At 37.7% G+C, this 24,874-nt stretch overlaps 3 protein-coding genes across 9 annotated transcripts in view; 1 reads left to right on the forward strand and 2 right to left on the reverse strand.

Annotated features, from left to right (window-relative positions):
- Positions 1 to 2,427, reverse strand: part of plekha1b (pleckstrin homology domain containing, family A (phosphoinositide binding specific) member 1b) — a 47,426-nt gene extending 44,999 nt beyond the window's left edge. For all 4 annotated transcript variants that reach the window (XM_082152290.1, XM_082152292.1, XM_082152291.1 and 1 more), the window contains exon 1: positions 2,276 to 2,427. The gene's annotated coding sequence lies outside the window, so the exon portion shown is untranslated. The remainder of the gene's footprint in view (positions 1 to 2,275) is intronic.
- Positions 2,428 to 10,213: 7,786 nt separating this feature from the next.
- On the forward strand, positions 10,214 to 13,283 carry LOC309485589 (uncharacterized protein). 4 transcript variants are annotated; one of them, XM_082152505.1, is made up of 7 exons: positions 10,214 to 10,491; positions 11,388 to 11,489; positions 11,687 to 11,919; positions 12,287 to 12,683; positions 12,775 to 12,892; positions 12,979 to 13,070; positions 13,183 to 13,283. In XM_082152505.1, the coding sequence occupies exons 4-7, from the start codon at positions 12,393 to 12,395 to the stop codon at positions 13,267 to 13,269; spliced, it is 588 nt and encodes a 195-aa protein (XP_082008631.1). In that variant the 5' UTR covers positions 10,214 to 10,491; positions 11,388 to 11,489; positions 11,687 to 11,919; positions 12,287 to 12,392; the 3' UTR covers positions 13,270 to 13,283. The 4 variants fall into 4 exon arrangements, with proteins under 4 accessions (XP_082008631.1, XP_082008632.1, XP_082008633.1 ...); XM_082152506.1 differs by lacking the exon at positions 10,214 to 10,491 and having other exon boundaries at positions 11,156 to 11,489; positions 12,287 to 12,380; positions 12,484 to 12,683; XM_082152507.1 differs by lacking the exon at positions 10,214 to 10,491 and having other exon boundaries at positions 11,156 to 11,489; positions 12,287 to 12,338; positions 12,484 to 12,683.
- A 4,161-nt stretch (positions 13,284 to 17,444) lies between these two features.
- Positions 17,445 to 21,779, reverse strand: LOC309485667 (uncharacterized protein; the record flags this gene model as incomplete). The annotated part of the gene is made up of 5 exons (XM_082152598.1): positions 19,907 to 21,779; positions 19,455 to 19,809; positions 18,800 to 18,867; positions 18,616 to 18,659; positions 17,445 to 17,535 (listed from the first exon to the last, which is right to left on the reverse strand). The coding sequence occupies exons 2-5, from the start codon at positions 19,579 to 19,581 to the stop codon at positions 17,445 to 17,447; spliced, it is 330 nt and encodes a 109-aa protein (XP_082008724.1). The 5' UTR covers positions 19,582 to 19,809; positions 19,907 to 21,779.
- Positions 21,780 to 24,874: the final 3,095 nt, after the last annotated feature.

Consider the following 24,874-nt stretch of genomic DNA (forward strand, 5'->3'; position numbering starts at 1 on the left):
ACTCAGAGCCCATGAGCATCTGTATGGAAACAGAAAACATTGGGATAGCTGCCAATGGTTGCACAAAAATATGGAACTTATATATGGAAATATGGAATATACTCTATTACTATATAATAAGAAAGTATGCACAGTTAGATGTTTATGGAAAAGAGCAGCATGTAAAATGTTCAGAAAATCTGCTTACAAGTTTAACATGCATGAGGGTTAGTGAATAATGATAGAGTTTTCTACAATTTCTTTCAAACCTGAAAGCTTAAAAACAAATGAAAAGGATATAATGAAGTTCTGCAATATGTGAGTCCAAGCTACTTCACATTGCAGCAATGACACATTTGTGACAAATAAGGAGGACAATGCCAAGAAAAAAAAAAGGAATATCATGGAACATGTTTAAAACAGCATGATATTACCATGGTACTTTTTGATTACTAAAAGAACAGGGATGGCAACAGTGATGGCATGGTTTGAAAGCAGTATGCAAAGAAAAAAAGAAAGAAAAAAAACACCAAGAGAGTGCTATGTTGGGTTAAGTATTAATTTTCTCCATAGGTGAATTTATTTTAACAATAATTGTGAGTTACGTGGTAGTTAATCAATGGTGTATGCTTTTGTTGAAGTCACCAGCCTGCATTATTTCAACTTATTTTATAAATAATCTTATTTAACAGTGGGAATCCAGGTGAGAAACTAGTACCATGCTTCTGAAAACGAAATCTAGGCTACTACACCAATCAGAAAATAAGGGCTGTGTCTGAAATCATGCATTATTTTGAGGGGACAACCATTTGTCATTATCGAGTACACTCATTCAATCCCATAATGCACCTCAATAAATATACAACTTGGCTGAATCCAAAATCGCCTCCTAAACCCTCATTCACTATTCTCTACGTTAGTCCACTAATACTGTTCACTTGAAGGAGTAGGCTAAATAAAAAACAAGTGAGCGAATTCGGACAGCCGTTGAGCGAAAATCGGTTGTAGGCCTACGCTCGTTGTTGCAGTGCAATGTGGGATTGAATAAGTGCACTCAATAACGTCCACTATGGTTTTGGACACCACTACTGAGGCTGTCCCCTCAAATAACGCCCTATTTGAGGGTACAGGGGGCCATTTTGGATTCAGCCCTGGAGTACACTCGACGGCAAGCCTTTAGACTAGACCCATGGCACTCTGAGCGCCATGCACAGTGAATGAATTCTAGCGACACTCAGTGCCCGAAATTTTTTTCATTCACTCATTTGTGGACTATATTAGTGGAGTAAATTATGTAGGGAATGGTGAATGAGGAGGGTATAGGGGGCGATTTCGGATACAGCCAAGCAAATCACACCAAAAAAAACACTTTCTAGCTCCCGCTCACTCCCATGAAGCACTGTAATTGATATTCAATATTTTGAATCTCAATATTTCTATAATCCTTCCATGTTTGTATGCATATTTTGCAATAAATATAAAACATATTGTTTCGATATAAACATCTTTAAATCAACAGTTTTTATTTGTCAATTTTTATTTTATTTGCAATGCTTCATGTGACTGTAGTTATTTCTTTCATCAAAGCCGCTGTACACATTAATGTACCTTAGTCTTTTGTCCGATATTCAAATAATTTTTCAAATCAAAGTTAGCAATATTGTGATTCACCTCATAGCTGGCTTGTTTGGTTCATGACTTATAAAATAATCAAGATTTTTAAAAATCCCAATGGCAAAAATGAATGAGAAAAATACTTCCAGAACCAAGGGCATTGGTGAACAACCAGTCATATATCATGCATTTCAGTACCAGTAACATGGCAATCCCACCTGATACTATTAGTCACTGGATCACTGTACCATGGTATTATCAAAGACCAGGTAACGTTCCCTTTATGACACTTATGGGCATCACATTCGCGCTTGTGCGTTCCATTCATAACTATAATGTCCAAAAATGCTGTCTAGTTATGCAGTGCGCTAGGTTTTGAAAGACATCCAGCCAGTACACACACAGAGCTATGTACAGCCATAAGGCATGAATGCTCAGACATAATTAATCTAACGTTAACGTTACCGTTTTGAGAAGAAAAAAATGGTTTAACATGTAAATGACATTACATGTTCCGTTCGTTAAATAATATTTAACCTGCTGTCTGAAATACAAGCGACAGGTTTTGAATTTAAAGTGAGCTAGTGAACTGCCAAAGTCAATGTGTAACTACTGATTTAGAACACGTTCAAATTTTAATATTCTAAAATATATCTCGTTAGGATGTAAGAGGATAACTTACACACTTATAAGCAGCTGTGAAACTCCTGTGCAGCAGTTGTTCGGTCTGCCTTCAGCTGGACTTTCAGCCCATCTCCCACAAACTTCCGACGGTCTGCCTATCCCGCAACTTACGGGTGGAGAGCGGAATTGCAAATCCTACTATGACCAAGGTTTAGCTCACGAATGTTAATAAGTTAATGCTGACGTCGCTAGGTAACCTTCCTACACCGTCAAATCATGTTTCTTTATTAATAATCATGAGCCAAGCCTTCGACTGCAGTTGGATTCGACTTACTAACGCCCACGTTCCTATGTCTTCATTCGGCCAATCAATTAGGCTTATGTCATATAAACATTAATATTCATGAGCCGAACCTTCACCATAGTAGGATTCACAAATTCGCGAACGAAGGCGGAAAAGGCCCCTTCTTTTCCGGATATAAAGAAAAGGACTATGGGAATTGTAGTAATACATAGTGTTGTATACAATACAATACAATACTGCTGTGTTGGTTACTTGTAGCCTATTACAGTTTTTCTCGATTGCTTAAACACATTTCTTGAAACTATGCCTCGTATCTCAAAACAGTAAACACAAACCCATAACGTCTCACCCAGTTCCCCAAACATCCTCTTTTCAGGTCAAAATTAAGCTCTACACTCAAAACCATTCACTCTTGCTGAAAAAACAAACTTTGCCCTCAGACAGGACACACAGACTGAGCCTGGGTTCTCCCAAGGTTTTTTTCTCCATTAGGTCACCTGATGGAGTTTTAGGACACCATTAGGTCACTTGATGGAGTTTTTCGGTTCCTTGCCACAGTTGCCTTTGGCTTGCTCAGTTGGGGATATTTTGGGGATATTTAATTTAATTTTATCAATCAATAAATTCCTCTTAAAAAAAAAAAAAAAAACTTTGTTGTATTATTTTAATTTAATACTGTGAAGCTGCTTTGATACAATCTGTATAGTGAAAATCTCCATACAAATAAACTTGACTTGACTTGACTTGACAGACAGGACACACAAACCCTCACAAACACACACTCTACAACATAGTCTTAAACACACTGGTGCAATAAATTCAAAACAACATTTCCAAAACTGGTAAGTTATGTTGCTTGTGGTTTGATGCATTTCTTTTTATTACAGTAATATAGGGTAACAGCTACAATACATGTATGTGTTGCAACAGCACAGAATGCAGCACTCAAAAGTTACAGTAGAGAGCAGTCTGAAGTATATCTACTGTACCTGTTTTTCTCCATGAAGGTTCTTATGATCGAAGCGACAGTGAAGCAACTCAAGTTTGGCTGTACTCGTTGCCCAGACTCCCTCATAGTCATACCATGGACAAAGACATGGGCAATTAGAGTGGCACTGCTTGTCTCTTTGGCCTTCCCTTTCACCTTCCTCATCCTCTTCCTTCACCTCTTCCTCCTCCTCCACTTCTTCCTCCTCCTTCACCTCTTCCTCCACTCCCTACTGCTCTTCCTCCTCCTCCACCTCTTCCTCCTCCTCCTCCACCTCTTCCTCCTCCTTCATCTCTTCCTCCACTCCCTACTGTTCTTCCTCCTCCTCCACCTCCTCCACCTCTTCCTCCTCCTCCACCTCTTCCTCCTCCTCCACCTCTTCCTCCTCCTTCACCTCTTCCTCCTCCTTCACCTCTTCCTCCACTCCCTACTGCTCTTCCTCCTCCTCCACCTCTTCCTCCTCCTTCACCTCTTCCTCTTCCTTCACCTCTTCCTCCACTCTCTACTACTCTTCTTCTTCCTCCTTCTCCACCTCTTCCTCCTCCTGCACCTCTTCCTCCACTCTCTACTACTCTTCCTCTTTCTCTTCCTTCACCTCTTCCTCCACTCTCTACTGCTCTTCCTCTTCCTCTTCCTTCACCTCTTCCTCCTCCTGCACCTCTTCCTCCACTCTCTACTACTCTTCCTCTTTCTCTTCCTTCACCTCTTCATCCAATCTCTACTGCTTTTCCTCTTCCTCCTCCTCCTCCTCTTCCTCCACTCTCTACTACTTTTCCTCTTTCTCCACCTCTTCCTCCACTCTCTACTGCTCTTCACCTCTTCCTCCTCCTCCTCTTCCTCCACTCTCTACTACTCTTCCTCTTCCTCCTCCTCCACAACTTCCTCCTCCTTCACATCTTCCTCCACACTCTACTGCTCTTCCTCTTCCTTCACCTCTTTCTCCACTCTCTACTGCTCCTCCTCCTCCTCCTCCTCCACTCCAGTGTCCTCAACCTCTTCCTTCATGTCTTTCTGGATCCATTGTTCATTGTTCCAGAACTGACTCTGGCCCTTTTATCTATCTATTGAAGGCTCTGATTGGGGCGTGATCAATTTTGACTCTTAGTGTTTCCACTTGGGTAATTGTGTGCTAACTGAGCTGAAGCTGTGCTGACTTGAGTGAACAATATTGAATGCTAATGCTTTATACATGACAACATGGTATAGGCAATGAGAAATGAAGGGATTTGTGTGTAGAGTTTTGCAGTGACAGTTCAACAAATCTGACTTATGTGTCAAAACAGGGGAGTTAGTGTTTAAAGTTTAGGGAAATGGGTGTGTTTTTTAGCCTGATCAAAAGCCTGGTTATAGTGTTTAAGCAATCGAGAAAAACTTTAATCCTGAAACAGATTTATTGCTGTTAGGCATAATAATTATTTTATTTCAACAGAATGTTGATTTCTATTTCAAATAAATGCTGTTCATTGAACTTTCTATTCAAGTAAGAATACTGATAAACAATGTATCACGGTTTCAACAAAAATATTATGGAGCAAAAACTGTTGTCAACATTGATGATAATAATAAGAAAGAACCATTAGCTATTAATAAAAGAGAACCAGTAATAACTGAAAATAACTGACCACAAAATCAGCAAATTAGAATGATTTCTGAAGGATTGTGTGAAAACAAAATTAAATTAAATAAAATTCATGCATGTCTTCTGATGCCATAGGTGACTTAAGAAACTGAAGAAGGAAATAGTGCTGCATTGCACAGTTATAACTGTGGGAAATCCCCATTGTATTGTTCAGATAAGGAAAGGTTATTAGAGGTTATAGTGACACACACACACACACACACACACACACACACACACACACACACACACACACACACACACACACACACACACACACACACACACACACACACACACACACACACACACACACACACACACACACACACACACACACACACACAGTCTTAATATTCTCTAAACTGTAAGGTCAATCGTCACAACTGTTTGCTTGAACATCAGAACTGTATTATTCAACCAAAACATTTAATCCATGCTAAATTGGCCAGTGCCAGTGTTTTTGTCATCATGTAAGCCACACTGGTCAAAATGTTTAGATGTACATTTTAACATATCTTCCTATTGCTCTTCCACTACAAGCAACTGTGAATTTTCAGTTTACATGTAACACATTTCTTCAAAAATAAACTGATGTTTCTGTTTAGGGTTGTGACGTTCCTCCATGTTCAAAAATGATATTGTGCTGGCTGGGCAAACTCCATATGCAGTGGCTGTATGCTTCCAAACATGATTGGTTGATTGCAAGATTGTGATTCTTATTTCATTACAAACATTACATGTCAAGGGTATTTATGGAATAAGTCTGACAGATTTTGATAACTGAATGGATCATTTTGCAAATGAAGGCTCACATGGTGAAAGAATGTTTCGAAGTTGTGAAGACTTTGACAATATCACTGAAAATCAACTCATCAGTTTTGACAATTGTACTCTTTTACATACTTGCTAAAACACATGCAATTTTAATAAGAAATTCAAATCTGATGTTAACAAGAAACTAACTGTTCCGAGATCTGAACTTTATTGTTTAAAAAAAAAAAGAAAAAAAAGTAATTGAGAATTGAGCCAAAGCGATTGAGAAAAAAATGTAATAACAAAATGAACAGATAATATTTAATGCATTTATAGTTTAAACAATGCAAAACTAGTGTATTGTGCAAGGTTGACAGAATGGACCAACTGTTGTATGTAAAATTGCTTATAACATTTCTAAAATAACTAAATACATACAATTTTTTTTTTTTTTTTTTTTTTACCATTACTAAGACCCATTTCTCAACTCTTCACACAGTTATCTGTAGGAGTTTTGGTGGTGATGTGTCTAAGTGAGAAATGTATTCATGTAATCTGAATTTAATGCATTTTGTGCCAAAGCAATGATAAATACTCCACAGTTTAGCCCACATAGACTGCTGTTGATCACTGTGTGAAGAGTTTTGAAAAAGTCACTTACTGTAAGTATTGAGAAATGTGTCTTAGTGATTGTAAAAACAAAACAAAAAAACCCCTGTAAAATTCGATTTATTTTTCTAATTTCTGAACTTAAAAGCACATAATTTTTTCACATATTTTACATTATTGCAGCTCCTCTCTTCCTAGTCTATCAGTAGCGCTCTTGGGTGCGTTTACTAACCAACTAGTCACAACTGTTTCCCAAATCCATATAACATGGCCGCACCTCTGTTGTTTGAACCATTGGTTCAACAGTATAGGACTGTCGTTAATGACATCATATGCAGGTGGAAGAGTTATAACTTCTGCTAATTAATCTACAACCCCAATTCCAGAAAAAGTTGATACATGTTGTAAAATGTAATAAAATCTGTGATTTGTTAATTCTCTTTAACCTTTATTTAACTGACAAAAGTACAAAGGAAAAAAAGTCCAATGTTTTCACTGGCCAAGTTAATTGTATTTTGTAAATATAAACACATTTTGATTTTGATGGCTCCAACACACTCCAAAAAAGTTGGGACAGAGTCATGTTTACCCCTGTGTCACATCACCTTTCCTTTTAATTACACTTTTTAAATGTTTGGGAATAAAGGATACTAATTGTTGCAGTTTTGCATGTGGAATTTTTGCCCAGTCTTGCTTGATACAAGACATCTGCTCAACAGTCTGTGGTCATCGTTGTCTGTACAATCCTAATATATGCCTCCATGTCAGTGATAGGCTGCATAGTTTAGGTCAGCCGGAACCGGGAACACTTCCCATAAATCCTGATGTACTCGTTACATCATAAGAAAGATGGCATCTACGCTAATATTAGTCTCTCTGTTTATCCCGAGGTTTACCGCAGTCCGCCGAATCCAGGCCGTATCCAGATCTGATGAAGGACCTGCGCCCGGACATGATGACAACGCAGTCCTGAAGTGTCAACTAGTCTCTCTCCTGTGAAGGCCTCCTTCCCTTCCCTGTACCTCTGTACAGATAAAATGTTGTCGTTTTATCTGTACAGAGTCACATGTGGCTACGCGGACACTATCAATAATTCTGTATTATACATTTTTACGGCCAGACAAGTAGTTTGTTGAGGGTTAATTTGTAAAGAAGGACTATATGCCTGCGCACATATATATTCAAACGCGCACGCCTATGGACTGAACAAGTGATGCGCATGTGCGCGTTGATGTTTCTGCAGAGATAACTGATTATTGTTTGCACCTTGGAACCTATTTCCCGGAGTGTGTTCTCGAGCCACCAGGCACTGTTTTGTGCGGATGGGCGGCCGGAGCGCGTTAAGTTAGAACAGTGTCGTGTAAGCGGCCCCTAAGTTAATAACTAATGATCTTTGCAACGGAAGTGAATCAATCAAAGATAACTTAAGATGGACAATAACTTTATCCTAGAGCTGCTGTAAAGCCAAAACAATCTCTGTTACTGTAATTTCCTATTATCATTGTAAAGCTGCTTTGAAACAAGTCATATTGTTAAAAGCGCTATATATGAAGGTGACTTGACTTGACTTGACTTGATACCTTCACACACATGAAAGTCACCCATACTGTTTGCACTGATTCACCTCCATACCCGATGACAGATGTTTGCTTTTGTACCAGTCGCTGATGAAAGTCTGGATCGTCCCTTTCATCTTTGGGACTGAGAACTCCATGTCTATCTTTCTCAAAAACAAGCTTAAATGTGGACTCATCTGACCACAGCACACATTTCCACTGTCTTTTGGATCAAAGTAGCCTACACCCAAGCCCATGTGGCTGCATTTAACGGCGTAGCATGATGGTTTCTCATGCATTGCCATCTGAGGGTGTCTCGAAGGTCACGCACATTCAACTGAGGTCTCCTGCCTTTCCCTACATGGCCTGAGAATTCTCTGGATTCCCTGAATCTTTTCACAATATTATGATGGTGAAAGACCCAAATTCTTGCAATCTTGCATTAAGAAATTTTTTAACTGTTTGACCATTCTCTCATGAAATTTGGCACAAAGTGGTGAGCCATGACCCATCTTTGCTTGCAAAGACAGAGTCTTTGGTGGGTGCTCTTTTTACCCTTACCCTTACCTATCAGTTCACCTGCTAATTGTGGACTGCTTCAAAACAGTTTAACTTGGATATTCTATAGTCTTTTGACTTTTATTTGGCCTCTGTCCCAACTTATTTGAGAGTGTGTTGCAGAAATACAAATAATTTGGCAAGTGAAAACAGGAATTTTTTTCTTTGTACTTTTCTCGGTTAAATAAAGATTAAAGAGAATTAACAAATCACAGATTCTTGATTATATTACATTTTACAAAATGTACTAACAGTTCTGGAATTGAGGTTGTATTGGAGATCTCTGAGATGCTGCTGCTGTAATGAAAATGGCACCTAATGACTACATCACTGTTTTTATTTCATGTCATTTAGCTTTATTTTATGTTTGATTCATCAAGGATTCCCTCCAACCCGTTCTCATCTCAGGGCGTCATATAAGGCCGTTTTGTCACGTCCTTCGGCGTTTTCTGCCCACGCATATAGCACCCTTTTGCGTATAGATGACACGCACATGGCTTTCAACCAACTTCAATGTAAAACCATCCGCGATGTAATTACACGCTCAGGGCTTCGCCAGTCGTCAATTCACCTCAACATTGACCGACTGCACAGACTAAAGACGTTTTCAGCAACGACTTATGTTTGCTCTATGATTAGGATTGCCTACACCTAATATAGGAGGTCATTGTTTTCCATTATTTATCTTTTGAGAGGAGATATTCGCCATTTTCAACACCCTTATCGTCTGTGAGAGACGCTCGCGGCTTAACCACCTCCAATGCAACCCACCCGCGTTTTACAGGACGCAGTTGGACTTTGCTAGCCAATCCAAGTGCGTGATATCAGACGCTTTCAGCAACAGTAGCATGCGTAGGCTACAATTTCGTTAAGTTTTAAATAAGCCTGTGGTAGCCTACTCAATTTAAACGTGAATGTGTGCTAGGTATCCTAACTAAAAACACGACAATATAGGTTCCATCATCCCTTAATTGCCCGCAGGAGTATATTGGCCGAATTCAACACGCACCCTTTATCGTGTGTGAGAGACGCTCATGGCTTTCAACCATCAATGCAACCCACGGGCGTTTTACAGGACGCAGTTGGACTCGTTGAATATGGACGCTTGGCCAGGACCCCTTGGCGTCACTTTTTAACGCACTGGGTATACCTTTGGCGTCATTTTTCAACGTGCAGGGTAGTCTGTTTGACTTCTATAGAACTCTGAACCGGAGCCTGCGGCGTTGAAATTTGACGTCTTGGGTAACACCGCAATTCCCGTCTGCTGTGTATGGGTCGAGGCTACAATAAATACAAATACAAAGGAATAGACTACAATAAATGATCTATGCCAGGGCTAGTCAAATGGCGGCCCCCAGATGATATTTATCTGGCCCTCCAACTGGTTTTTGATGTTTAAAAACCCTCGCAATCTGATATCAAAGTGCCCTCTCTGCGCAAAGGTTTAGCGCGTTCGGCAACCGCATTCAGCGGTGAGTTTAATAACGCACATGGTGTGCAACCGCATTCAGCGGTGAGTTTAACAACGCTCAACTGCAGGTAAAACGGCATTCAGAGGTGAGTTTAACCAAAACAACGCTCAACTGCAGGTAAAACTACATTCAAAGGTGAGTTTAACAACGCTCCACGGCGTGCAAGTAAGCAGTTTAAGCGTTTTCTTGTCATAGGAACTGGTACATAGGTACACTGCTTTAACTAGAGCATGCTGGGTAACGTATTTTTATCGGAGGTTTGTTGATGTTAATAAATATATATAATATGCTACGATTGTGTTCAATTAATATTTTATTTTTTATTTTATTTTTTATTGATTAAATCCTCTAAATGAATAACGCTGACGTCACTGTATGGGGCGATCCCAGGGTCCATTGCGATTTCCCACTTGGTAAGTAGAAGAGTTAATTAATAGAGATTGATACTATTCTTAAATTTACACATCTAAAAACTGTTGAATCAGGACAAGAAGTTGTGTTTAGAACCTTTAGATGTGTAAGGTGGCAATTTCGTATGACGGTAAATAATAGAAGGCATTATAAAAATATAGCTTGCTGCACCAAATGTGCAGGCTAGCAAAGTTAGCTAATTGAATTCAAGTTCATTTTTGTCGCATATAATCATCATGTATCGTAGGGGAATGTAATATTTTCAGTATTACATTAGCCCACAACTATTATCCAATATTAGAAATGTTCAGATGAAGAACAGTTGCCAGATTGGTTTGTTTTACAGCCTAATTGTTTAAAATCCACGCAAAATTATATAATTAACACCCAAATAAATCTATAATTAACAATACAAATTAATTCATAACTACTAAATTGTGGCTCATCACAATTTTTCAATATGAAATAAAACAATTAATGTGTATAATTAATGTAACAAGTAATGCTGTCATAACTTATTGACTGATTTATATATATATATATATATATATATATATATATATATATATATATATATATTAGAAGTTCTGCTGTGGCTTTGTTTGGAATTTTTTTTTTTTTTTTTTTTTGAAATAGAGCAAAACTTACATTTATTGAAAATTTTTGTCTAATTTCTATCTAAAATGTAATTAACAATATTCACTTCTTGTTTATTGAAAAGGAATATCACATACAATTTAGCCCATTCTGGCAACACAGATGAAGAGAATACTGGTGTAAAATGTTCAATTCTGTTTTTTTTTTTTTTTTTCTTTAGGTCCCTCTTCGGCAGCTTCAAAAATTATTTTTAGCCTTACCCCCTTAACATAATTCAAGTGTACTGTATGCTCTTTTTCAGTCCGGCTTGTACCTGTGGAGATGCCTGACAAAATCTGTGGTTGTTCACCAGAGTTATTGAGGGTTAGTCCAGGAAAGATTGTTGCTGTGGTCACAATGAATGGTAAGAATGTGAAGAACTTTATTTTGTCCTGTTTGAGAAGCATCTTTAAAATAAATATATATCCATACGCGACTCCCTACAAGTTTGACATAGATATAAAACTAAAAATATATGAAGTATACAAAGTAATATATAAATAGTACAAAGAACCCAAACCCTGGTTTACATTACAGTGGATGTGTTTTTGATATTTCCAGGATGACATGATCGAACCATGCCCGAGTTAATTTGTGAGGCATGCCAATCCACTTGGACTGCTGGAGTCGATGCCCTAAACAGAAGTGACTACTGGCCTGCAACCCTTCAATTTGCCACAGTTTATGCCACAGATGTCTTTTTTTCATTTGAAGAAATGAAGATGGCGGCACCAGGACTGTCCTGCCAAGCATTTTTAAGAATACTGAATCAGCCAACGGTCCGCTTTGGTCGTGTGAGTATTGAATTGATCTATCCTGCAGTGTTGTTGATATCTTTGAGTTGTTGGTTGATAAGCAAGATCTCAGCAGACAGTTTTCTGAAAAGTTTTTTTGAGTGGGAGGCTGTGAGATTTGAGGTGGACAACATATGCAAGGAAGAGCCCTTCAACTGTCCTGCATGCACCCTAGATATGCTTGCAGTTTCAGTTGATGGAAACCGCAAGCATTACCGTTTCAAGAATGCTGCTAGCTACTCCAAACTGTGTATCACAGTGTTTGTATTAATAAGAAAACATAGCTCTTTAATGTGAACTAAGAAATCTCAGATTTTAAGTTATAAATTGTTGTCAATCATCAATTGTTGTTTTTTTGTTTTTTTAGATCTGAGGAACAGGCCATCTTTGAAGGCGTCTTCATAGCCAAGGATGAAGACGTAAAAAGATTTGTAGACCACATTCACAACACAACCAAACATGTAAAATTCTAGATGATAATTAGACTACAGCACTATAATAACCTCTTTCTGAAGAGTTTGTTTAGGAGAGTCTTATTTTCATCAACAATTTTCCATATTGTAGTTCAGTGGAAGAAGTGTTTGTGGAGGGGAGTGGTCAGCAGCCAGAGATACCTCATAAAGATCTGCCAGCAAGGTAGACGAGGAGGGATTGGAGCTTGTGGTGTGTCGGCACAGAGTCCTGCTCCAGAGCTCCAGCACCTTCTTAACATGAAGCCATTCCTTTCGGTATTTCATGCCAAAGCCCATGATTTTAAATACGAGGTAAGGAAGTGTTGCTATGTGATAGAATCGTATTATCTAAACTGAACATCTGCAAACATCTGTTTATTTTTATTTTTTTATTCTTAACCAGGTAAAATGGAGTGGGGCATATCAGGACGGTGCTGGTTTAACTCTAGGGGAGGAGGTGGAACAGTGCAATGCCTTCCTATCTAGGATTGCAGTAACCAGTAAGCATATGTCAAAAGCAGGTAAGATTACCACATACTGCACTAGTTACATCCTTACATAATACGTAGGAGGAATATGGTAACATCATATTTTCTTTGTTTTTCAGGATGCACAGACTTGCTGACTCTCATGGCCATGCGCTGGAATCAGCAAAAGTTCAACAATTTGGCTATCTCACTGACCTGCCGATATCAAAAGGTAATGACATCAGTAGAATTAATTTTAGATGTTCAGTACTGCATGTTAGCAGTGTATGAAGCTGTGCATTGAGCATTTGTTTTTTGTTTCTTACCACTGTTTGTTATTGTAGACCACAAAAGCTCTGCAAAGCCAGTTACAAAACCTAGAGTCCATGAAAGCGCAATTGACAGTGACAGCGAGCCAATTGGAAGAATGATGTAAAGGATTGGGCTGACAGTGAGGAAATGATTACTTGTAATACATTTAGTCACAAATAATTGTAATTGTTACTGTTTGTTGACTGCTTCTGACAAATCTGATACATAATGACACATAACCCACAATGCTTCAAATGTCATTCTGTAACCCCATACTATTTCAGAGATTCTTTGAAGGTTGATGTTTAATACAAATTATTTATTTATTTATCATAAATGCATTCCAGACTCTGTCGATCTAAGGACAAAGAGAAAGGCGTTTGACATCATCATGTCAGTAAGGAGACTTGAGGAGGAGCAGAAGATTCTTGTTGCAGAGATGGACCACCATTGGAAATCTCTTTCAACTCGTTCCGATACCCTCAGAGAGCTGTCCTGCTTGTTTTCCAGTGAGACAATGAAAAGTATGTATTTGTAATAAATTACATAAACATAGGGTTGCCCCGACCAAAGATTACTATTAGGGGGCAGCCCTAATAAATATACACAACAATGATGACTGTTTATAAAGTTTCTAATGCTGGTCTTATATTCTTGTGTTCCTCTTTTAAGATTCGCAATGTGGCCTAAGTGAAGAAGGTTTGAAAGGTCTGCAGAGCATCATCCTCAGAAAGTGGCATCAAATCAGAGAAATGAAGGTGCAAGCAAGAGACTGTTACCTGCAAGTTTTGTCTGGAGCAGAGGACATCAACTTCTTGTACAGTGCTTCAGCTGATGAGTACGACAGTGACTACGAAATATCTGATGATGGACTGTAATCTACAAGACAGTAACACCTTTCATACTTCTGGACAATGACCTTAACTATGAATATAAAGCATGTAATAAAATCTGCTTTTTATCACCATAAATATAACCAAAGTGTTACCTCTTCTTTCACATACATAGAAATGTGTGCATGCATGCATGCACTGTGTGGTACAGTAACTTTCATTAGTTGAACTGTAGGGTGCTGTATAACAATTGAAACCTGTTAAGAGACATGGAAGAAGCAGATTATAAGGAAGAACACCATAATGATGAGGAATAATTTTCTCCCCAACATAATATTCAATGTGCTTTCTGTGTAATCTAGTACAGGTTTCATAGTCAACTGATGTGATTCTGTGGTACTCAGAACATTTCACCACTCAATTGTGTAGATTTATCAGCTGTGACCTGATTAACAGTATAATGTTACAGTTTTCTGGATTGCTAAAACACATTTCTTGAAACTCACATTCTCAAAACCTTAAACACAAAACCAAATTTTCAAACCACATTCAGAGAACATCTGACTCTTATGGCAAAATCAAACAATTGCCTCAAAACCATTTTATCTGTGCTCAAATCAAACAATGCTTTCAGATCATACACACATCAGTCAATATTATAAACACTACAGATCAACCGTTAGACACTACAGAGAAAAACGAAGAGCAGAATCCGAAACACGCAGTTACCGAAATAAAAGTATATCGTAACTAAGTAAACAAATTTTGCAATTGCGTAAAAAAAGTATAGTAATGACAACTTACAGTAGTAAGGTGAATAAATTGTATACTGCACTGCAAGTATAGTATTGTACTGAATATTGTATAGTATTGAAGGTCTGTATATTCAGCACTTTTTATACTGTGAAAATACAGTGACCCAACTGCAAAAGACAAAAAGGTTACAGTAAAAAACTCTAAATGAAAAGCGTTACAGTCACTCAGGAGAGTTGTGCAACTAGAGGAATCAAGGTCAGTGAGAGAGATTTTATTCTGCTTCAGCATCATGTTGGTCCGGCCTGATGACTTCTTCCACATAACAATGTCATCTCAGGAAAAGGGACAATCCCTAAAGCAGATCCAGCCTTGACAACATTCTTCACACCTTGCTCTTTCTCATCCTCCTCCTCTTCCTCTTTGTTCACCACCTATTTCACATACTCTTCTTCCTCCTCTCCCTCTTATATTGTTTCCATCCATTGTTGGTAACATTCAGTGTAACATTTTGAGTCAGTTTTGGCACTCTGAACTGACTTGTATGATGTACAGTTGGTTTGGTCTCATCATTAGAAATAAGTGAACAATTTTGAGTAGTTGTGTGTTAACGATGACAACTGTGTTGTAGTTGTTTAACTTTTGCCTGCCCGTGTTTAGTGTTTTGAAACATAAATGTGTCAGTGCGAAATGTGTTTTAGTGAGTGAGAATGTGTTTAGAGTTTTGCCAAAAGAGTGCATGAGATTTGCAAACAGTGTTTTAACTACCTGAACTTGTTTAATGTTTTACAGAAAGAGTGATTTACTCGACAAATTCGATTAGGCTATTGATAATTTGGGAGGTTTAGTGTTTTAGCAATTCAGAAAAGGTCTATTTTACAACATTTGTAAAATATTACTGTATTTTTGTATTCCGAGTTCAGAGTCTTGCAATATAATCAAAACCTAACACAAGCATGATGTAAATATAGAAAAGGCGGGAAAGCAAAATAATGTTCAGATATAAATGTGACTCAATACAGTTTGTTGTCCATGATGAAGAGAGTACATATGTGTAGGTTTTACTGCCCTTCCTCCCCCAGGGGTCCCGTAGCACCCCTGGAAGAGCAAAAAACTGCACATTCTACAAAGTCTGCAAATGCAAAGTCTGATAAGTGTATAAAAGTGAAAATTGGTAGGACAATTATTTATGCTATGTTTAATACATAATGTTGGACAGAGATGTCTGGCATACATGGAAAGGTGTTAAAAAAGCATTTTAAAAAGTGCTCACAGTAAAATACCAAATTTCAGTCTGGCTCTCAAATATGTCAAAGAGGTATGTATAATGAACATATTTGGATGTCCCTTTGTTCATTAAAGATTGTATTTATTTAATTCCATTACTAAACGTTTTTAAACTACATTACCCATAAGCCTCTATCATTGTGTCCATGGGACGGGCGCTGTAAATTGTAGTTCATTGAAGTGTGTAGTTACTATAGTGATAGGGTTAGGGTTAGGATCTCGGTAAACGTGTAATTTCTTTCAATATAAGCAATACCTTATTGTTAACTGACAGTATTACTGACAACATAACGCAAGCAAAACATAGTTTGCGATATGGAGCGCTTTTTATTCTGACCTAAACGTTAGTCCAACCACAGCTTGTCCTTCTGGGGCCATGGAAACGTCAAAGCCTCGTCACACTTGTCCATATATGGTATTTACAGGCTCTTCCGACTTTTGATGTACGCAAATCCAGGATATTTATTTATTTTGTTGTTATTTTTCATTGAAAGATATACAACAACGCTTTATTTCCATGATCATTTATGTATAAGTTCTGCAATAAAAAAATAAAAATAAAAAAACAGACTCTTCCCAGTTCTGACTGAAGATAGGCTATGTAACCTATGTTATGTAACCCTACAGGGATCTTACAGAAAGAAAATTACTCTTGATAGTTATTCTAGCATGCAGTATTTGTTTTAAACAGATGTAAGTTAATCTCTTAATCAAATAAAATGCGTCTGTAACATTTAAAGATGATTGCGCTCACACTTTGTACTAATTTCCCAAAATGTATTGATATGCCAAACTATTTAAAGACTTTAATTTTTCTTTTCTTAAAAAAAAAAAAAAAAACCCAGGAGATGCAAGGCTGCCACCAGAAAATACATTATTTTCTTCCCTTTGAAGAACACTTTGCCCCCCAAAATAAAAACAATATATATATTTACATGATTAATTTTACATTATTTTGTAAAAAGGCAAATATAAATAGGTAATTACAATTATAAATGTTAAAGGAATTAATATCGGAAATTGTAGGATTACAACATTTTAATATCTTTAGGAGTATTCTGTGGTATGTATTCATGGCTGGCATACCAAACAAATAGTTCAAGTAGACTTACCTAAACTATACAGTATAATTTTTTTTTTTTAAAGTACAAATAATGCCTTTGGGAATGCCATTATGCCAAACAGCACTCATTTTCTCCCTTATGATCTCCATGGCACACTTCCTGGCTGTTGTGCAGTTATTGAAAATGCAAAAGTTTTTTTTTTTTTACACACCATTAAGAAAATAAACACAAAAAGAGACTGGGTATTGTGCAAAAAACTTTAATGAACAAAAGCAAGAGAAAAAGAAAAAGAAAAGAAAAAACTCACAAAAAAAAAGAAAAGAAATTAAGGGTGCTTGAGTCCAGGTGACTAGGCTGTCATGCTGAAAGCTGGATGGGATGTGATGAATTAGGCATAACATGCAGGAATTCACTGGCAGGCTCCCATGTGTCATCCCAGGTTTTGCCACTGTAAAATATCATAAGTGCAAAAAAATTCATTAGAACACAGAGAGAAAAAAAAAAAAAAAAAAAAAAAAAAAACCTGTTGGGTTAAATTTAGAGAGTTCATTGAAACGTATTTATGTTTGTTAAAGTAGCATTAACCCTGGTTAAGCCCAGTGGTGGAATGCAACTGAGTACATTCACTCAATTTACGGTGTTTTTTCATTTTACACATTTTTATACAACATTGCATCTCACAGGAAACTATTGTACTTTTTACTAAACTACAATTGTCTGGCAGCTCTAGTTACACAATGTTCCACACAGTTCCTGTACATTGAAAGCCATGTATCTCAATTTACGGATTTCAAAATGTTTCTGATAAACTGAGGGATGAAGTTGTCATTAGTGGGAAGAGGAAAATCACATTTCCAACACATGTACAACAGGAAACAACTAAATTATGACACATAAGTGTTTCAGATGCTGAAAGATTAATTTATGTGTGCATGAAACACTGCTACTTTTGTAATGCATTACCAAGTGGATGTCCTGCTGCAGGCTCAATAAATAAGCTAGTTCAGAGCTAGAGCTAGCCACTAGAGAACTTACTAGAAACAGTAAAACCAGATCACATCAGGACCATTTTATTGTCCATACATTGGCTGTCTGTCAGCTAATTTTAGAGTTCTATTAATTACTCAGCAAGTACTGAATGGTTCAGCTCCTCATTACCTACAATCCATTGTGTTAATCACAAAATTCCAGGATCTTACAAACAGAATATTCTAAATAAAGACAAGGAGGTAGATCATTCGCCCATTTGTCTTTAAAATTATGGAATAGTCTTCCGAGCATTCCAAATTCAGACACACTCTCTCAGTCCAGACTAAAGACAGTCCAGATATTTGTCTTTAGTCTGGACTGAGAGAGTGTGTCTGATTTTGGAATGCTCGGAAGACTATTCCATAATTTTTCATCATCGGAATGCATGTCCTAAAGGTTACAAGGGCCTACCTGCCGGATCTAGCTCTTCCAAATGCCTCCACCTCATCGCTATTTGCTTGAGTACTGAGAATTAAATAATAAATAAAATATGACTTACCACACAGTGCATGGCAACCAGTGGACTTTCAACTCGGCTTTCCCCTACACACAAAAACACGAATAATAATTATTTGAACTGTTTTAGCAATCACTGATTAGGGCATAACATATTGTTTTATTATCTTTGAAAGGTCAGAATCAGTCATTTAGACAAGAAAGCAGCCTAACAGAACACATTTTACCTCATTTATCCGTTCCCCAGTTATTCGATCAAAGAGGAAAACCTTCTGCCTACTACATTTTCGGCAACCTGAAATGATGAAAAGACACGGAAAGTTTATTAAGCCATGATGCCATGCTTTGTAGCTAAATCAGTTCAAATTTATAATTTCACATGTGAGGTAATATGCAGTACTTTTCATTTATGTCAAAGTAAATTTGTCCCTGTTTTTGAAAGCAAAATGTACAGGATTGGCTTTCCCAAAGTCCTCTTAGCTTAATGGACCTTGCACACTGACTCTGAAATCGACGAATAAATATGTTTTGTCAATCACGTTTACACACTGCCGTCATAAAAAAATAGGATCGGGTTCGATTTTCTGCGTTTTTCGGATCAGTAGCAAGAATTTGGAATGGTGTTTTGACAATTCAGAGCCACCGAATGACGAATACGGAAAAACGCATACGAAAATTTCAGACTCAGTGTGGAAGGACCTTAAGTCAGGGACTGACATTAACCACAGGCCTTGGACATTGGCCACAGCTAAATAACTAAATACTGTGAACTGGCTACCAATGACCCGGTTAGCCCAATGAATCAAATTTACATGAAGTCAACTCTGACTGGGAGCAAATTTATTACCAGTGTGGGGTAAGATGTACCATGCAAAAGGTTACCTTTTCTTCTGTTCTTCACACGTGGCCCTTCCTGACACAAAGACGTGGAAATGTAAGAGGCAGACGGAGATGGAAGAGAGACAGAGGGAGAATAGTGTGAAGAGGCAGAGGTGTTTGTCCTTTTCATTTGTTGCAAAGACTTAGAGCATGGCAGTGGAAGTTTGGAAGAAAGTGAAGGAAGAATAGTTGTACAAGTAGAAGAAGTAGAAGAGAGAGGTTGGAGAGAGTGGGGAAGACAGAGGAACAAGGTTAAGAACAAATACAGTCTCAGACTCCTTGGTTTGACTCTCCGCCGCCGCTTGACTCTCCGCCTGCTGCACCATTTGACTCTCCGGTTGCTGTGCTGTGGAGGTTGCTATAATACAAGTTTACTTTCATTTAAAATCTTTACATATTAACAAAGAAATATACATTTTAAACATTCATAATTTCTAAATCAAAACATTACTTACATTTTGTCAAGATAAATTCATAGGCCCTCCGCATCTTCTCCAAAATAATTTTAGTGACAGGAGTGGGGTGCAGATGGGTTATTATTTCTGCAATCCATTTATTCGAAGCCCTTTTATCTGGCTTGCCAATAAATAAAATTGGCTTGTATCATACAGCTTCAAGTTTACTCACCTGAAATGAACAAAAGCAGTTATCAGACATTAGTTAAATCCACTGAATTATTAGAAACATCAATGCAATGCAAGAGTACAATGCAAGAAACATTCCTCTTCAACTGTATGCAATCAATGGCCAGTTTCAGATAAGGCCAGAGGTACTCTGCAGTTTCTGCCATTGCCATCATGACTTACAGTAATACTTGACAGAAAAACACAAGACAGACGTGGCTCTTAAAAGTGCCTTTATTGTGTGTGTTTCTGTGTGTGTATGTGTGGTGGGGGATTAGAATAAAGAGCAGGCAAAATTGAAGGACCTGCAATTCAGCAATTCAGAATCAAACACCTTATATTTTACACCAGTATTCTTCATGTTGCCAGATTGGATAGTTTCCCAGCCATTTGGTTGGTTTTGGGTTGATCTATGTGTGATAAAAAAAGGCTTGGGAAAGTGGAATTTTTTTTTATTTTAAGGCAAAGGACAGAAATGGAAAATAATTTTACAGTTGCACTGTTCACTGTAGTAGCCTTAAATAGCCTCTGAAAGAACACACAAATTATTTATCATTTCATATTGTGATGAGCCACAATAATGTTGTAGTTATAAATTAATTTGTATTGTTAATTATAGATTTATTTGGGTGTTAATTATATAATTTTGCGTGGATTTTAAACAATTAGGCTGTAAAACAAACCAATCTGGCAACTGTTCTTCATCTGAACATTTCTAATATTGGATAATAGTTGTGGGCTAATGTAATACTGAAAATATTACATTCCCCAGTATGATACATGATTATATGCGACAAAAATGAACTTGAATTCAATTAGCTAACTTTGCTAGCCTGCACATTTGGTGCAGCAAACTATATTTTTATAATGCCTTCTATTATTTACCGTCATACGAAATTGCCACCTTACACATCTAAAGGTTCTAAACACAACTTCTTGTCCTGATTCAACAGTTTTTAGATGTGTAAATTTAAGAATAGTATCAATCTCTATTAATTAACTCTTCTACTTACCAAGTGGGAAATCGCAATGGACCTTGGGATCGCCCCATACAGTGACGTCAGCGTTATTAATTTAGAGGATTTAATCAATAAAAAATAAAATAAAAAATAAAATATTAATTGAACACAATCGTAGCATATTATATATTTATTAACATCAACAAACCTCCGATAAAAATACGTTACCCAGCATGCTCTAGTTAAAGCAGTGTAGCCTACCTATGTACCAGTTCCTATGACAAGAAAACGCTTAAACTGCTTACTTGCACGCCGTGGAGCGTTGTTAAACTCACCTTTGAATGCAGTTTTACCTGCAGTTGAGCGTTGTTTTGGTTAAACTCACCTCTGAATGCCGTTTTACCTGCAGTTGAGCGTTGTTAAACTCACCGTTGAATGCGGTTGCACACCATGTGCGTTGTTAAACTCACCGCTGAATGCGGTTGCCGAACGCGCTAAACCTTTGCGCAGAGAGGGCACTTTGATATCAGATTGCGAGGGTTTTTAAACATCAAAAACCAGTTGGAGGGCCAGATAAATATCATCTGGGGGCCGCCATTTTACTAGCCCTGGCATAGATCATTCATTGTAGTCTATTCCTTTTTATTTTTATTTATTGTAGCCTCGACCCATACACAGCACAGCAGACGGGTTGCGGTGTTACCCAAGACGTCAAATTTCAACGCCGCAGGCTCCGGTTCAGAGTTCTATAGAAGTCAAACAGACTACCCTACACGTTGAAAAATGACGCCAAAGGTATACCCAGTGCGTTAAAGTGTGACGCCAAGGGGTCCTGGCCAAGCGTCCATATTTAACGAGTCCAACTGCGTCCTGTAAAACGCCCGTGGGTTGCATTGATGGTTGAAAGCCATGAGCGTCTCTCACACACGATAAAGGGTGTGTGTTGAATTCGGCCAATATACTCCTGCGGGCAATTAAGGGATGATGGAACCTATATTGTCGTGTTTTTAGTTAGGATACCTAGCACACATTCACGTTTAAATTGAGTAGGCTACCACAGGCTTATTTAAAACTTAACGAAATTGTAGCCTACGCATGCTACTGTTGCTGAAAGCGTCTGATATCACGCACTTGGATTGGCTAGCAAAGTCCAACTGCGTCCTGTAAAACGCGGGTGGGTTGCATTGGAGGTGGTTAAGCCGCGAGCGTCTCTCACAGACGATAAGGGTGTTGAAAATGGCGAATATCTCCTCTCAAAAGATAAATAATGGAAAACAATGACCTCCTATATTAGGTGTAGGCAATCCTAATCATAGAGCAAACATAAGTCGTTGCTGAAAACGTCTTTAGTCTGTGCAGTCGGTCAATGTTGAGGTGAATTAACGACTGGCGAAGCCCTGAGCGTGTAATTACATCGCGGATGGTTTTACATTGAAGTTGGTTGAAAGCCATGTGCGTGTCATCTATACGCAAAAGGGTGCTATATGCGTGGGCAGAAAACGCCGAAGGACGTGACAAAACGGCCTTATATGACGCCCTGAGATGAGAACGGGTTGATTCCCTCATATGCACTTTACACACATGTGATTGTTAGCTATGCTGATTGTTAACAGGCTAATATATATATATATATATATATATATAGAATGAAGGAAAATGTACTGCATGTTTATTGTGCCCATGAGCAGAATCTATTGAGTCCACATGTCATTTAAAAAGAAAGTATGCTTCTAATCACAGCTCGATAGCTGTAGTTCCACCAAGTTTGCGAATGTTTGTTTCAGGAAACGCCAAATCGTTGAACTATGTTGGTAATGATGGAACTTGCAATTATAGTTGGCTAATGATGCTTTCGGAAATCGCACCCCTGTTTAGTTCCTATCTCTATGAAGCCTCTCCTTCTGAAAAGCACAATGCACTCTAATCGGTTGGTTGGACCAGTGTGTTGTGGTTGGTCAACCGCTTCGAGAGTATTTTGGAAATGTCACACTCCTTACCATAACCACAAGTTTCAACACACTACTACCACAAGAAACACATATAAATAATAACTGCCTTTGGAGTGAACTTTGTGCTTTGTAACTTTTCGGACCTTTTTCATTCTTAAAAAGCAACATCTAAAGAAAGTTGAACATGTAAAAAAGCATTACAGACCCTCTTTCAAATCTAAGGTTTTTCGGCTTTCTCAGACTCACTTTCGAATTAAAATGTGGGTCAGTGGAAGTCAGTCGCGGGTCAAAGCAGCAGAGTAGCTTTATTTAAAAGTCTGTGGACGGCTGCTCTATATCCGCACTGCTCCACTGAGCGTTTTCCAGCATGTATTGTGATTAGGATAGCTTTGCTTCCTCAGTGGCAGTTTGCCCATGTGAAAACACAGAGCACACAACGCAAAGCACGTTTCCTCTTCCCTCAATTCGCAGCTCCTGAAAACAATAGCATTGCAGCACATTTCAAGAGGGGGGAAAACTATTTTGAGGTTGCATGAGCCTGACGACAGCCCACAGTGTTGACGTGGACAGTCTGTCAGATCGAGGCATGAGAAATGAGCTTGAAACAACAGCTAATGATGCAATAACTGCTTTCTGCAGAAAAAGATTTTTTTATTGAGACTGCATGTATGCAGAACATGATTTCAAGTGCAAATTTTTTTTGTTGATCCAGGAACAAAATTCCAATCAACCAATCAGATTTGAGGGACAAGTTCACAGTTTATGTCAAGTTTAGGCTTACAACCAGGGTTAGGTGCAATGATCAGTGTTATTAACCTATGCCTCTGATTTTAGGGATAACTTGTGGGTAGCCTACACTGTAAACCTGAATAAGTTGGCAAAACAATTTGAGGTATAATAATGAAATAATTTGAGGTAATCAGTTAGCTATTTTTTTTTAAGTTAAGACATTTAACGGTTTTATTTTATACTCATACATTGTAATTGCTCTTAACTTGAAATATTTGAGTAAGCTAATTCAATTTAAGATTGTCATGTAATCTAAACTTGCTTTAACCAGCTGATTCAATAAATGCGAATTGGTTACACAATGCTTTGATAGTATTAGCATAGCATAGCACATGTTGAACAATATAATACAGTTATTGTTGCAACAATGTAAAAAAATTAAGTAATGTACACTGTTCTCAAACCAAGCTCATGCTCCACTCGTCACCATTATGGTAACCTCATCAAAAGACCCAACATAACAGAAACTCTTCTAAACTACTAGTATAACAAAACATTAAACACTACTAAATCTCCCACTTAATATTAATCTGGCACAAAACAAACAAACAAAAAACCATTATGTAACACTTAATTTTAGCATTTACTCTCCCTTTTGAGTGTCATGGCAAAGCATGCTGGGAAATAGAAATCCCAGCCCAGTTTCAGTTAAATTTAAGTTTGTCTAAATTAAAAGAAACAAGTTCATGAAACTCAAAACACTGAAACTATTCAACTTACTTAAAATGTGTCAGTTTTGTGAACTCAAAAGAAAAAGAAAGTTTTAAATACTCATAAAAGTTCATTTGACTGAACTAATTAGTTTAATTTAAGTTTGTCCTACTCAAACCAATTAATTATTTTGAGAGTTATTAGGGTTTACAGTGTAGTATGAATGTGTGTAGTATGAATGTTATCTGGAAATACTACATTCGCCATGTTGTCATTATCATGTGACCTCCTAGCGTCAGTTAAGTCGCTTTACTGCCATTCATAAATCCTCTCTCGTGGCCTTATGGGATAGTAAAGTGTCCATCTTATGCATACTTCAGAATCTCGGCAGAAGAGTTTGATAATCTGGTACTTTTTGCCTTCTCTTTTATGAGTACTGTAAATTCGGACAT

Source organism: Leuciscus leuciscus (genome assembly GCF_965113295.1).
Source record: "Leuciscus leuciscus genome assembly, chromosome: 21".
Classification (NCBI taxonomy): Eukaryota; Metazoa; Chordata; class Actinopteri; order Cypriniformes; family Leuciscidae; genus Leuciscus; species Leuciscus leuciscus.